At 42.9% G+C, this 13,775-nt stretch overlaps 1 protein-coding gene across 2 annotated transcripts in view; it reads left to right on the top strand.

The window, feature by feature from the left end:
- Window positions 1–2,272: 2,272 nt before the first annotated feature.
- The window catches only part of TXNRD1 (thioredoxin reductase 1), a 35,067-nt gene continuing 23,564 nt past the window's right edge, over window positions 2,273–13,775 (top strand). Inside the window, exons 1-4 of one of the 2 annotated variants that reach the window (XM_054989341.1) lie at window positions 2,273–2,287; window positions 2,902–3,011; window positions 8,348–8,467; window positions 13,433–13,505. In XM_054989341.1, the coding sequence (XP_054845316.1) occupies window positions 2,943–3,011; window positions 8,348–8,467; window positions 13,433–13,505 (262 nt within the window). In that variant the 5' untranslated portion in view covers window positions 2,273–2,287; window positions 2,902–2,942. Of the gene's footprint in view, window positions 2,288–2,853; window positions 3,012–8,347; window positions 8,468–13,432; window positions 13,506–13,775 lie in introns of those variants that run through there. The other variant, XM_054989340.1, reaches the window with a different exon arrangement.

Genomic DNA, 13,775 nt, shown 5'->3' on the forward strand with positions numbered 1-13,775 from the left:
AAGGTCAGTATTGGCTCTCCAGGGTCTCAGGTCTGATCCTTTAACTGGAGGTTCCAGGGATTGAACGTGAGACCTTCTTCATGCTAATCACAGAGCCACAGCCTCTCTGTGGGGAGGGACAGGTGATTACAAGCCAGCTTGACAGGGCATCTAAGCAGAGGGGTATGGTGCCAGAGGCCATTTAACCCCTGAGAACATTCCATGTGTTCCTCTTTACCAATGGACTGGGCGGGGGGAAAAGGAGTGGGGCAGGGCTGTCTCTGTAGGGCATGATGGACTGTCCCAGATCCCTGGGGACAAGAGGTGTACACAATGTGGCTGTTTTCTGGGAGATGTGCTTCGGCAGTTCCATCTTTTACCCAGCATAATGGTAGGTCAGCGGGAAGCACAATGTGGAATACTGGCATTTGGGTCCCGTTGTCCAGACAGCTATATTCTAACAAATTTATGACGGCTTATACTGACAGTCTAACGGAGGCAGCCTTTCTCCCTTTTCTTCTCCATAATGCTGTTATGTCTCAGAGGCTTGGTTGGACTATGCTTGTAGTTCTGACAGTAAAATTCTGGCCTTGTTAAACCCAAGTCATGTGCCACGTGTTTCTTCTCAGGTGCAGGGGCAATCGAGTGTTTACATGCATTTCTATCCCCCACCCTCCAAATCGGTGTTGAATAACCCGGACTCTTTGTAGTGAACCACCATAAAAGTATAATGCTAGATGCAAGTTCATGGGTGACAGAGTTTCTGCATTTCCGGAAAGAAACTGAAACAATGCATATGACTTGGTTTACTGTATGGATCATTCCAATTACCACCTGCAGAACAGGAAGTAGAAGTACATGGATTTTTTAAAATGAATTTGAGAGAGAGGGATATCAAAATCAAGTTTAGTGTAGTCACTAATGGCAAAATGTAACACAGAAAATACAAGATTTGGATCAGCAGTGGGGGAAGTACGTATATGTGTGAAGTCTCCTCACAATACCATTTTTATGATCTCAGCTCCCCCCCTCCTGCCACCATGATTTCCTGTACTGAGGCAAGAATAGCAGTTCCTAGGAAGGAGGACAGGACCACATCTCTGATCTAGATGAAAGCCCCTGGAGCTGCTTTTCGTCCCAGGAGGATGAACGTTGAACTAGAAAATTTATTTTCTTCATTTATACCTCACTTCTCCCAAAGAGGCTTACATCATTCACCACTGTCCTCCTCCTGTGAAGCAGGTTAGGTTGCACGTATGACTGGCGCTGTTTCAGATCTTCCTATGAACTAGTTGGTTTTAGGAAACCTATTGCCCCTCCCCTGCCCCTCCGTCCCTGACAAAGGGTATTAATACTGCTCTACTTTACAGGATAGTGGTAAAGATTTCTGCAAACACTCTAAAACTGCTACATAAATGTAAATTGTTTTTATTTTACTTGCACAGTGGGAATTACTGCAGTGAAAAGAAGGAGTACAGGCTGTACAGGCAGTGAGAAAGAATTCCATATACTCCTATAACTTCTTTAGATCCTAGCCATGATACAAAAAGGGGTATTTTTTAATTTTTTTTTTTTTTGCTTCGTCATGCTGCAACTGGCAGTTTGCCCCACACAAAAAGGAGTGGCAGCTTAAAAGCATTACATTTTGCTCATGTCTATATTTGTCTTGTAATTACCGGGAAGTATCAGAAATTAAGTTTACAAGTATCAGAAATTAAGCTTAAAAGACGCTTTAAGATTAAGATATTTAAAAATATTAAAAGTCATTTGGTCAAGGCTTCAAAAGTTAAAAGCAGTGTGCCACTTAAGCATTTGTTACCCTTACTCCCTGCTATTGTGCCTGTGTGAAAAACAGTAAGTCAGTTCCAAATACAATCATTTTTCAGTTTTACTGTGCAGTAGATCTGCCGCGGCTGGCTCAGGGTTTCCTCTTCACATAGCAGAAGCCCTGACAAGCAGATCCACTTCCAAGGAATCAAGGCGTACAACTGGCACCCTAACCCACCAGCCGCTTTATTTAGGAGGAAGGGAAGGGCTCCGTTCCACCTTGCTGTGTAAATCAAATGCAGGAAACCCTCCTGCCCTCAGCAGTCTGCAAGCAATGTCTATCCAGACTTTACAGAGGAACTGAATATTCTTTAATGATGTAATCACTTTCCCGGAGGGCAAGCAAACCTCAGAGATGATGGAAAGCTAATGGGGGAGGAGTCCGGGGTGGAATGTGGAGAATCCCAGCTATCAAAATGGGGCGGGTGAGAGAGTGGCTTTTAGGTGGGATGAGGCCCTTTTTGCAGTCATCACTGATCAGGTAGCCTTTTTCTGCACTGGGTTCCAAAAGTATGACGCAGATTCCCTCTCTAGTGTAGTCAAAGCAATTTTGGTGCTTAATGTGGTATACCAAAAAAAAAAATTCTTTCATAGATTACATAAAGCCTTTCTGATAATAGAAACCTAGGGATTTTTTTTAAAAAAATGTGAACTATGTTTTTGTGTTGCGGTGGCAGAGAATTTTGATGGCATTCCTCTGTTAATGTTAAAAACTGAAATAATGCTTTTAATATTCAAAACTATTGAGTGGATCTCGCTTCCAGTAAACCTTTTTTTAGGATTGCAACTGTAGAGTTTCAGCACGGTGTTAAATTATTAAAAAATACTGAATCCAGAACTGTTCCCTTCCTAGTAAGTACTTAGGGGGGGGGGGAATTAGCAAGTCATGCTTGCAATGCATCTGACTCACCACAGCTTTAGGCAACTTTGAAACAGGCAGTGACTGAACTGAACTCCATTGAACAGGGAAGTGAGTGAAGTTTGCCTGTGACGCAGAAAGCCCCGCCCCCTCCCTGATCCCTTTCCCGCTTAGCAAGCCTTCATAAGCGGAAGCCCTCACGCGCGCTGTGTGTTCTTTCCCTTCTTCTCTTACAGAAGATGGGCAGCGATTGAAAGAAGCCTTGTATGAGCTCACCATGGAGACCTCAATGCCTGTCGTGTTTGTTCACCAAAACCAAGTAGGAGGTCATGAGCAAACTTTGAAGGTAAGAAGCTGTTAACTTATTTGCAGCTCAGAGGGGAGAGACAGTCTTACTTTTTGACTTGGAGGTCTCTGCCCTGAGGCTTTTGAACTGCATCAAGAGGCACTAGTCCACTTTTCAATCTTGGAGGATGGGTAGTGGCTAGGAAAGTTGGAAAGGGAAGCAGCTACAACTGAGGGAGTTCGTAAAAACTTCAGAGAATCTCAGACCTTCCATTTATATTGACAAAATTGAACAGCGTGGCTTTTAAAGTGAAGACAGATTAACTTATTTGGAATGGTACATCAAATTGTTTCCCATGATGCTGTTGTTTACAAGTAATAGTGACTTGCTAGCATGTTTTTACTATAACTCAAGATCTATGACCAGCCACCCAGTAACTGTGGGGAATGGCTATTAAAAAATAAAGGAGAGCCCAAGTAGCCTCAGAATTCAGCCACAGAATTCCAAGAAAGGGCTCCTGCCTCCCTCCTCAAGCTGTTTTCCAAAATTGTGAGCAAAGGGGGGGGGGTCTCTGTTTATGCTGCTCCATGTGGCGTATTCTGTGCATGTGGAGCAGTAAAAACGGAAATACCCTCCGGTGTGATCAAGCCGGTTACTGTGTGTGTATCCACTGGAAGGAATCTTACATACACAGAGTTGCTATGCACAGGATTTCCTTTCCCAAGCCAAAAGCCAGAAATTCTGCTTGCAGGTCTGCCAAATAGTCTGCAGACCTTACCATTAATCTGTTCCAGATGGGAGGAAAGTAGGGGCTCTGTTTAGTTCCCTTCCATGCCATTTAAAAGCTTGTAAAACAACCTCAAGCAGGGTTCTGTAGAGACAACATGTAAATTCTATATAAAATGGACTGGGGCCATAGAGTTAGGAGCATTTTCACACAAGGCACTTAAGTGCATTTGAGCTTCACTTGCGATATTTGTGTCACATGTAAATGCTGTTAACATGGGAGAGTATGCAGAAGATAAATTGACTGTACCTTCCAGCGAATACAAGTTTTAAATTCTCATTACAGAAAGCAGTTGTGTAAACCTGTCAGTTGAAGTGGGTGAATTTCTCACTTTATTAAATGCTGAAAAGCAACCAAATGACCACTTTGCTGTTTGCTGTGCTATGGCACAGATGTCTGCCAGTCACTGAATTATCTTATTTTGTTTCTTATTTTTGTAACCAGCCTTTTCTCCTAGCAACTTAGAGCAAAATTTTAGTTTCACCATGATGCTCTGAGATCAGTAAGGCTGAGAGACAATGGCACCCAAGGTCACCCAAGTGTGTGCCACAGAATTTGAACCTGTGTTCCCCCTATTCAAGCCCCAGATTTCAGCCTCTCCAGTGCAACCAGTTATGAATATTATTTGTGTGAATTAGTCCTTCATTGTCTGAATGAGTTAAAAAGTGAGAGATAGAAGTTTTTAGAAAGATGTGTCCTTTTCAGTTATCATCCACATGTCTCAGCAGGGTAAATTTTATTTTTAGTTAAAATGCTTGGGTAATATATTCAGTTAGCTTACAGACTACCAAAGTGCAGACACTGAAAGGTACACCAACGTAGAGACTTAACAGTGTGATCCTAATCACAGTTATACCTTTCAAAACCTGTTGACCTCGATGGACAGGAGGGCGTAACTCTGTTTAAAATTGCAGTGTATAGAACATAAAACTACCAGATTTTTAACAGCAGCAATTATCTTGGAGGAAGTGAGGGTTTACAAAAAGGCTTGCCCAGTTACTGGTTTCTTGGCCTGCCTGGAAACGGTTGTGCTCATCTAGGAGCACAGGAAATGACCCATGGGGTCATGTCCTGCGATTGTCTAGTTGTTCAGCCCTGGAAAGAAGTATGTGGTGGTGACTTTCCAGTCCATACTAGTCCTGTGCAAGTCAATGGTGGCACCTGTGAAGAGCAGCTGAAGCAAATGCTCTCGTTCCCAAAGATTAAGGCCCTCTTGAAATGCCCTAACTGGCAGTCTGGTTTGTCCTTGGACCTCTCCTCTTGTATGGCTGAGGCCAATGTGAACTGAGCCGATTTCCAGAGGCAAGAGAGCGAGGCTGCCTTTTGGCTCCTGGTGAAGTGTGGGAACCCTGTGAATGTAATACAATGACTGATTTTCAGCTGGGGGGTGTAATTTAATGTGTAATGGAATGTGTTTTGCAGGCCCCAGCTGTCAAAATGCATTTGCAAAATTCAGAGGCTTGTTTAAGCAAAGTAATGACAGCTAATCTACAGCCCTAGATTGCAAGACAGATTCTCTTGCAGCACAGTGTAACTTTGTTTGATTTAATCTGTATTTCTAGAGCACGAGCTGTAAGTAAAGGAAATGCTGACCTATAAAAGAGTTGGTCTCAGGATGCACCTATGCAAATCTTCCTTTTTAAAGTAATGTGGAATTATTGCTTTACAGGACAGTGCTATAATTATTGCCTCTCTGCCTACTCTGCAGCAAGCAATTTTGAACCCTGATATACTCTTCCATGTCTCCCAGGAAAGCCAATCAGGAATTCTCACATACATATCAGCTCTTTGATATGTATGTGAGAATTCCTGATTGGCTTTCAAAGAGCTGGCAGTGGGGTAGCAGTGTTTATATGGCATGGCTTCTTGTGCCTGTAGCCATTGTAAAATTGCAGGGAACAACCTGTAGCTTCAGGAAAGCTGCGTGCAAATACAGTCCCAGAGTTGGTAAACTGGCGATTCAGGTTTGTTAATTATTGGGAGGCAGGGATGTAATGTTGGAATGTAATGCTGGTTGTATAGACAGCGAGGCACAAAAAATGCTGTTCAGAAAGCATGATTTATAGGAGTAAAGAGTTCCAGGGTTGGAATTAAGGCCCGGACTAGAAGTGACATGCAGTCATATATCCACCCTAATGCTGCAGCAGCGTCTTTTTAAAAACAACAACAACCAAAAACAGACTGGGAGGTTGCAAGTTTGAGCAGAGAAAGGGCTGAGGGTAGGAGGCTGTTCAACTATTTTGCTGTGGTAAAAAGGAATGTGTTTCTTCGCTTATGTGTCCTATTATTGTTTATTTGGAAATAAATCCCACTCAATTCAGTGGGATTTACTCCCAGGTAAGCATAGATAGGATTGTAGCATGCCTAATAACACACTACAAAGTCCTTATGTCCCCTGGATGTCCAAACTGTCTTCATGACTTCATGTGGCGTGGGAATTGCATGTTCAGGACTTAAGTCCCAGATACACAGAGATTTGATTTGGATTAGGAACATGGAGAGATGGGGCTAAAGCCTTCTCCCTCTCTGCACCTGGGGAGCCATTACTTGCCCTGCTGGGAAAACATTAGAGGTGTCAAGTTCCCCAAGGGTCAAACTGGGGGGGAGTGGGGTTCTTAGCTCCCCCACCCACCAGTCATGCTGGAAAATGACATTTTCTGGCACGACGTGGAAGCTACAGGTTGTGCCAGGGGACAATTCACTACAAATTGCTCCCAGACAACACAGACAGAGGTGCTTACTGAATTATAACCAAAAGATAAGTGAGTAAAGGTGAGGGAAGGGGATGGGCATAGGGAGTCCCCCACCTTCAGCAGGGGGTGACGACCCTAGAAAACATACATGTACTGTACAGCTACACATAGGTTTCACCAGTGGGGCAAATAGTGGCTCCCCAGAGCTGTTTCAGATTGGGAAGTTGGTGCAGAGGAGGGGTTTAAGCCTCCTCTCCCTGCACACCTGGGAATTAAGTTCTGAGCTTTGAGCTTCTGGACTATTTCTGGTCACGCGGGCTGGGGCAGACACAACAAGGGGACATGTGGACTATATGATTAGGCCATGAGAGTAAAGGTAGTATTTGTAAAATTGCATACCTCTTTTCCTCAGGGACATCTTTGCAGTTGGTTCTGGAAATTAGCTCATCAGAGGAATAATTTTAATGAAGAGTGTGAGGAGCTGCTCTTGAGGTTCAAAAGTTTCAGCGGATGAGCCGCCCATTTTGGGCACCTCTCAGTATTTCAGGACATTGGGAACAAGTAGTCTAGCACAGTGACCTCCAGTGCAATGCCTGCCCATGTGTTTTCTGGTGATCACCTGCTTCTTCTTCAAATCTTCTCTTTCCCTCAAAGCAAAGAGCCAGCCCTAGATTTTCTCCACTTTATTGGAGCAGAAGGTATTTCAGAAGAAGCCTCGCCTTTGTTTCTGCAGGAAGCCCCTGTTCAGAAACAGCTGCCTCTGCTCTAGCACAGTGTTTGGTTTGGAACCTTTCAACATTTGCGGATCTTTCCAGTGTTTTATGAATGATTCTCGCCTTTCCCATGGCAGCCATTTTGTAGTAGTTCTGTGTTCTCAACATTCCAAAAGTGCCTGCCCGTTCAGAAAGGCGGTGGCAGCTCTTCCTCTAGCACTTGCACTGGCTTCCTGTTGTCTTTTAATTTTAATTCAGTAGTTTAGTCCCTGTATATTTAAGAGTTGTCACTTCTAGAGTTGTCCTCTATGCTGTCTTCTTATTTGACCTAAGGAGGCTTTCTTAACAATACTAGGCTTATGGCAAGGGCACCATTTCAGATTCCGGAAGAGGAAGGCAAGATTCTCAGCAAGGGTCTTTAAAAAAATCCACGGTTGTTTGTGTTGTTGTTCTCGTTGTTAATGATGATAATAATAGTAACAACAATAGTGGGCTTATATACCACTCTTCTAGACATTTTAGTGCCCACCCAGAGTGGTGAACAAAGTCAGTGTTATTGTTATCCACACAATACAGCTGGGGCTGAGAGAAGAGGCTTACCCAAGGCCACCTGCTAAACTCATGGTAGAAGTGGGACTCAAACAAGCAGCAGGCTGACTCACAGCGCAGACACTTAACCATTTGTTACACCATAGTTTACTGTTACATGCCTCATAATAATTATAGCAATGCTATGAATGCATGTTTACATACATACTTTTTTTTTTAAGTGAAGGGATTTGTGCTTCTGGCTTGCATAGCTAAAATGCGTAAGTACATTTAATTAGTTATAATAATAGTACTTCGGTATGCAGAACCTGAGAACTGCTACAGCGATAAGTATTCCAATAGATTAATTATAAGAGACCTGAAAGAATGCAGAGTGGGAGGGGAAGTAGTGCCATCACCCCCAACCCCCATAACTTCAATATGTTTTGCAGCTTATTTGGCATGCAAAGTTGTGTAGATAATAATAAAGGTTGGTGGCTATTTACAGCAGCTTATGTTAGCAAACATGAAAACACTTTTAGATGGACTTTTTTTCTTCCTGTTTATTTCCTTTTTTCCGATGTAGGGCCATTGTTGTTTTTAATCACTGCTGATTCATGATATTATGAGCCAGGTTGAAAATGCTTTATGGACATATTTGTTTTCTCCATTTAGGCACACAAGGAAGGAACACTTAAAAAGATGCTTGAAGTGAACGGGCAAGCAGAAGGACATTCTTATGACTACGATCTGATTGTTATTGGAGGGGGCTCGGGCGGACTTGCAGCGTCCAAGGTATGATCAACAAAAACACGTTTCATGTGCAACTAGTTAACTGGGTTGTGGTTCTGTTCGGATAAATTTTTCCAGAGGCAAAAGGATTCATTCTGCCCAAATTCTGGAGCTGGTTGTGGAATCTGGAGTGGATTTTGCAAACCACTGTGGGCTTGTGCAAGGAGGCTTTGCACAGGTAGTCTTCTTCTTATGTGCTCTTAAATCAGTTTGTAAAAAGTGCTGATAAGAACATTAAGCTCTTGCTCCTCCAGAAAGTTCTGGATATGATGGTGAGGTCCAGCATTGTCTACCCTATGTGCTAAATTTGGAAGAGACATTGAGTCTCTCTACACAAGATGCCTCCGTGCATGTTCGTCAAGTGTAGGGAGATGCAATGTTAGGTAGGAAACATAGTTTAAAAAGACAGAGCCAGTGGAAATTGCTCCTCAGAGGGTTTGTTAATTTCATCTTTGCTTCCTGAAAGGCTCTGCCAATTTCACCTCTCCAGTCTAAAACTGCCTGGGATCACGGCCAGAGGGCAGTGAGGAATGGAAATGGGCTGGAGCTGCCTTCCAGAGTCAGGCTTGGACCTGGAGACGTTATAATGAGCTGAAGTTTCCCTTCACACAGCTCCAGTGTATAGCAAAGCCTTTGCCTTGCTGCCGCTCTGTCTTTTTAAACCACTCTTCCCAGCTAACATTGCATCTCCCAACAGGCGAGCTTCACATGTCAGATGGCTCGTGTAGAGAGCCTCATAGAACCACTGCTTTGGGATCCTGCCCGCCCCCCCCCCCCGGTCACAAGTCCTATTTCCCCCGGTATAGCATCCTATTTCTTGTTTTTTTGTATTTTCCATTTAGACCCTTATTGTGAATCAAAGGTGTCAGCTTTTACAATAAAATTCCAATTTGATTCAAAATATCATGTATATATATTTATATCTACGAAATATTTTATTTTGCTAGTTCGATGTAGTGGTGTTGCTGTCCCTGCCAAGTTCCTGGAACAGGACTGGTGGTATTTTTTCAAGCCTGAGCTTTTCCTCCTTGTTTCTTCCTTGCCTTCCACATTTTCTTTCTGTTTGTGGAATAATTAAACTGGATTTATAAGTCTTGGTGCTCCCACACAGGGGCTTGCTTGTTATTCTACACATCTAACCTGGAAGGGCTGACAGGTTAAAAGTTATGCTGATAATAAAGGGCTGAGTGCATTATTTGGATGGCTGAATACTGTTCCTTTAGAGACAGTGACGGTTCTACATCTACACTTGATTGCAGTGATGCACAGATGAATGAGGCTGATTAGGTGAAGCAGGCAATGCTTATTGCCAGTCTGAGCACTGCTGCTCTTGAAGCAAGCAAAAGGAAGCCAGAAAAAAACTAGAGAAAGAAGTCTTTTTTGGTGTGTGTGTGTGTGGGGGGGGGAGCCTCATAGCCTGCTACAATACCATGTCAGTAAAGTAGTTAAGTTGCTTTCATATTTCCGAAATGAACTATGAAACTGTAGCATTGAGAAATAGTGAACCAAGAAAAATGACTGAAGACTTAAAGTACTCTATGGCCTGTGTCCCCAGCGGTGCTTGTAACATCTGTGGAAACTCCTGAATATATCCCTGCAGATACCCCAGGGTAACAGTGTAATTAACTGCACTTCTGTTGCATCTTCACATACAATTCTGTTGAGACATAACTGGTTTTAGCTCAGCTTGCATTTTATTCTGGGGCTCTGAGATTTACGCTGAGTATAGAACTTGCAATACTTTTGAAGGATACACTTCCCAACTATTTTTGCTTAGGAGGACAAAAATCACCCTGAATCTGGAACCTTTAAAATTAATTTGCTTTGAGAGCTTAAAACTTGTTTTTATTTTGCCGCGATAACTAAAAGTGCAATCCTAAGTAGAGTTATACCCTTCTAAATGCAGTGAACTTAGAATGGTATAACTCTGTTTAGGATTGCATAGTGGATAGGATTTAATCTAAAATTACTACTATTGAAGTACAAAGTATACAGAAGAAGGTTAGTTACTGTCTGTTAAATGGTGTTGGAGCACTCGTGCAAATATTTCTCTTGCTCACATCAAGACTGGGAAAATATTCCAAACATCAGCAAGGCTCCAGGAAGAAACAAAACTTTCAGAACTACCAAATGTAGCATGGTTAATCTCAAGTTTTTAGGTTACATCAACCAGCCAGTATCCAGGGCTTTCAGTTCTGCAGTGGTGTGCTAAAATTAGGTGATAGGACTCAAAACAAATTGCACTGTTACCTATCGTGAGTTAATGATAACATAGGATGTTTGGGTGAGGTGTGAAGTGCTGCTGGATGCCTACATTTCCCATCAAAACTTGAGGGAAGCTGATAAGTGTCCAACCTGTGTCATTCGTCACTTGTAGCTTGGTCCTGAGTCGGTTTAGGGAAATGATCAGTACTTGTGAACTTATCCTAGTGTTTAGTGCATTCACACTAATGATTTTCTTGGAATACATAAAATGCAGACCATCACTGTGAGCTAAGGTCAGATTCATATACCTGTTGACTTGCTAGCATTGCTTGATCAACACATCACTTTATGTCACAGGAATAAAGCTCATTTTTAAAGTAGCTTTGAAGTATCATTTTTAATGGCTTGTGATTCAGAAACAAGACATCTCAAGGGCCATTCATGCAATGGAATGCAACCCATCATTTGACACAGTTGTGGTCATTCAAGAAGTCAAATTATAATTCAACATTTAATTAAGTTTATGTTGCTACACCTCCCCCTCCCCCCTCCTTCTCTGGCTTTAAGTGTTGTTTTTCTCATGACTCAGGTAACTGGTATGAAAATACAATCTTTTCATCAAAAGAGAAAATGAAAAGGGAGAAGTGCAAAGCCTTTTTCCATGTGTGTTTGATGTTCCACCAAAGTATTTCATACTGGAACTAGGGTTTCTCAACACCCACCCTGCCGCTGGTTAACGGAGGCAGTTCAGTAGCGCCATCTTATCCTCCATCCCACCCCACCCCAAAATCAATGCTCTACATTTGTCCAGTGTTGTTGATAGCAATAGCCAGTACTCTGATCTGATCCGTCAAGGCAAATCTTAGGTTCTTTGGTAGGATAGGAATTCACTCTTCCTGGATCCAAACTCAATACCTCTTCTTAGGAATGGTCATTAAGAGGACCAGAGTTCTTTAAATCTCATTAGCTTGGCCAGGAAGTTAAAGGGGTGCTTCTTTGTACTGTCTCTGACCCCAGTCACCACTGTGGCCATCTCAGTCTTTTGGACCGTCCTGAAATGAAAGGGCCTGGTATTGTTCTATTAACTAATGACATTCTTTGCCAACTCTGGCTTCAACTCCATGGCCTTTCCATGAAATCTGGTTTTTCTGCTACAGATCTGCCATGGTTTTCTCTCATTTAAAATATTAATGTCTTGATACTAACTTTAATTATGTTTGTCCTCTGCCCTGCACATCCCTCTAGGACAGAAGGGTGGGGTAGAAAGGTTTTAATAAGTAAGTTAATTGCCGCACTGTTTCCAGCAGTGGTACCTCTGGAGGCACTATAGGATACCTCAGTTTTCCTCTGCATCTATACCACTGCTGTTAATGATTTTTGCTTCCTATCCCTACATAGGCCTTTTGCTGACCTTTTAGGAGTTCTGCCCTATAATGTTAGTAGTATTTATACCTGGGCTGGGTAATTGTGAAATTCTCTCGCTTATTGTCAGGCAGCTCTTTTTACTGGTCTAACCCAGATATGCAGTAGGCAGATACTGAAGCTTAATTCCAAAGCAAGAATGGCCCAGTTTGTATTGTGGGTGCAGGAAAAGTTCCCCCTGTCTGTTTTCCCAACCAGAAATAGCTCCAGAGAGCCTCTGTTTATCCTTCTGGGGAAACTCACATGTACTGATGGCCTGCATGCATGTTACCAAACCTTTGGAATATAAGGTTGCTTCTACATGGACATGATTCTCTGTTGTGCTCTCATTGCCACTGTGAATGCAGAGGCATTGACAACAGGAACGGAGCCTCCTCGTGATGAGATTCTGGTTTTTTGTCCGTTTTCCCTTGTACCCATCACCACCATCACCCCTTGCTGCCAGAGTCCTTTGTGCTAGCTTTTGAAAAACAAAGGCAGTAGGTGCAGTATTACTATAGCTTAGTGCTGCTATAGCAATATGCCTACTGCCCATTTTTGAAGTTGCGGAAATCAGCACGTTCCCATCCACTTGTCCCCAAAACTGCTTTGAGTATGATCTTTCAGGAGAGATCATAAGGCAGGTTTATGGGAAAACACAGCAAAACTGGGAAAACCTGGAAGATTGGCAACTTGAGGGCTCCCACCCCCACCTTCAAGCTGCCATTGCGGGGAGGGCACAGAACAAAATCTTCATGTGAAAGCATCGCAAATGTTTTCTAAAGGCCAAGATGTTTTGACTCTTGTGAGAAGGAGGGGGAATATTTATCTTCACACATTCTGCCACCAGTATACCAGAAACTACTTATTTCTGAATGGAAGTTTCCCAGAATAAATTGTGCTCCCTTCAGGCGTTGTGTCTTCTGGCCCTGGTCTCTGTCCATAACATGAACTTTTTGCCTGTCATGGCAGTGCTTATCTTTATTTTTTATTTTTGGTATTTATGAATATATAGCATTGAGTATCAGGCTGTATTTCATGGCCATTTTGTGCATTACTCAGAGGCAAACCCTAATTTGCTGTCAGTCCTCCCAGGACCTTATCTCCTAGCTAACCACCTCTTCTCTACAGGCGTTTTGGTCTAATTTGGGCTTCTAGTCCCAGTTTAAGAATTACTACTCGAGCCCAATAGACACGAGAAGAGCTTGCCCTCTGTCCTCACAAATGACTTGTGGCCCCCCTGAATACTTTTGCAAACTCTCAAGATCCCTGGACCCTAGTAGAAGAAATGCTGGTGTTTGTACTCCTCTCTATATGCAACTTCTTTTGTTCAAAGACTTGATTTCTTTATTTGATCTCCAGGAAGCTGCCAAGCTTGGCAAGAAGGTGTTGGTCCTGGATTTTGTTGTCCCTACTCCTTTGGGAACTAGATGGGGTAAGTCAGTGATTCACAAATTCTCTTACGCTGGGGCACAGCCATCCACGTGATCATTCTTCATGGTCACACTGAGAGCTCAAAAGACAGAGAATATCAGATGCCCTGGGATTGTGCAACCTCAATTTGTGCACGGAATAGGGGTTCTAGCACTACATTTTCTTCCAGAAACCCCCTCCTCTGCTCTGCCATTAGAATTTAAAAGACGAGAACCCTAGCTGGGGGGTGGGGGTGGGAATTAGATTTAGATTCTGTGCAACAATATTAGGA

Source organism: Eublepharis macularius, chromosome 9 (assembly GCF_028583425.1).
Source record: "Eublepharis macularius isolate TG4126 chromosome 9, MPM_Emac_v1.0, whole genome shotgun sequence".
NCBI classification, from domain to species: domain Eukaryota; kingdom Metazoa; phylum Chordata; class Lepidosauria; order Squamata; family Eublepharidae; genus Eublepharis; species Eublepharis macularius.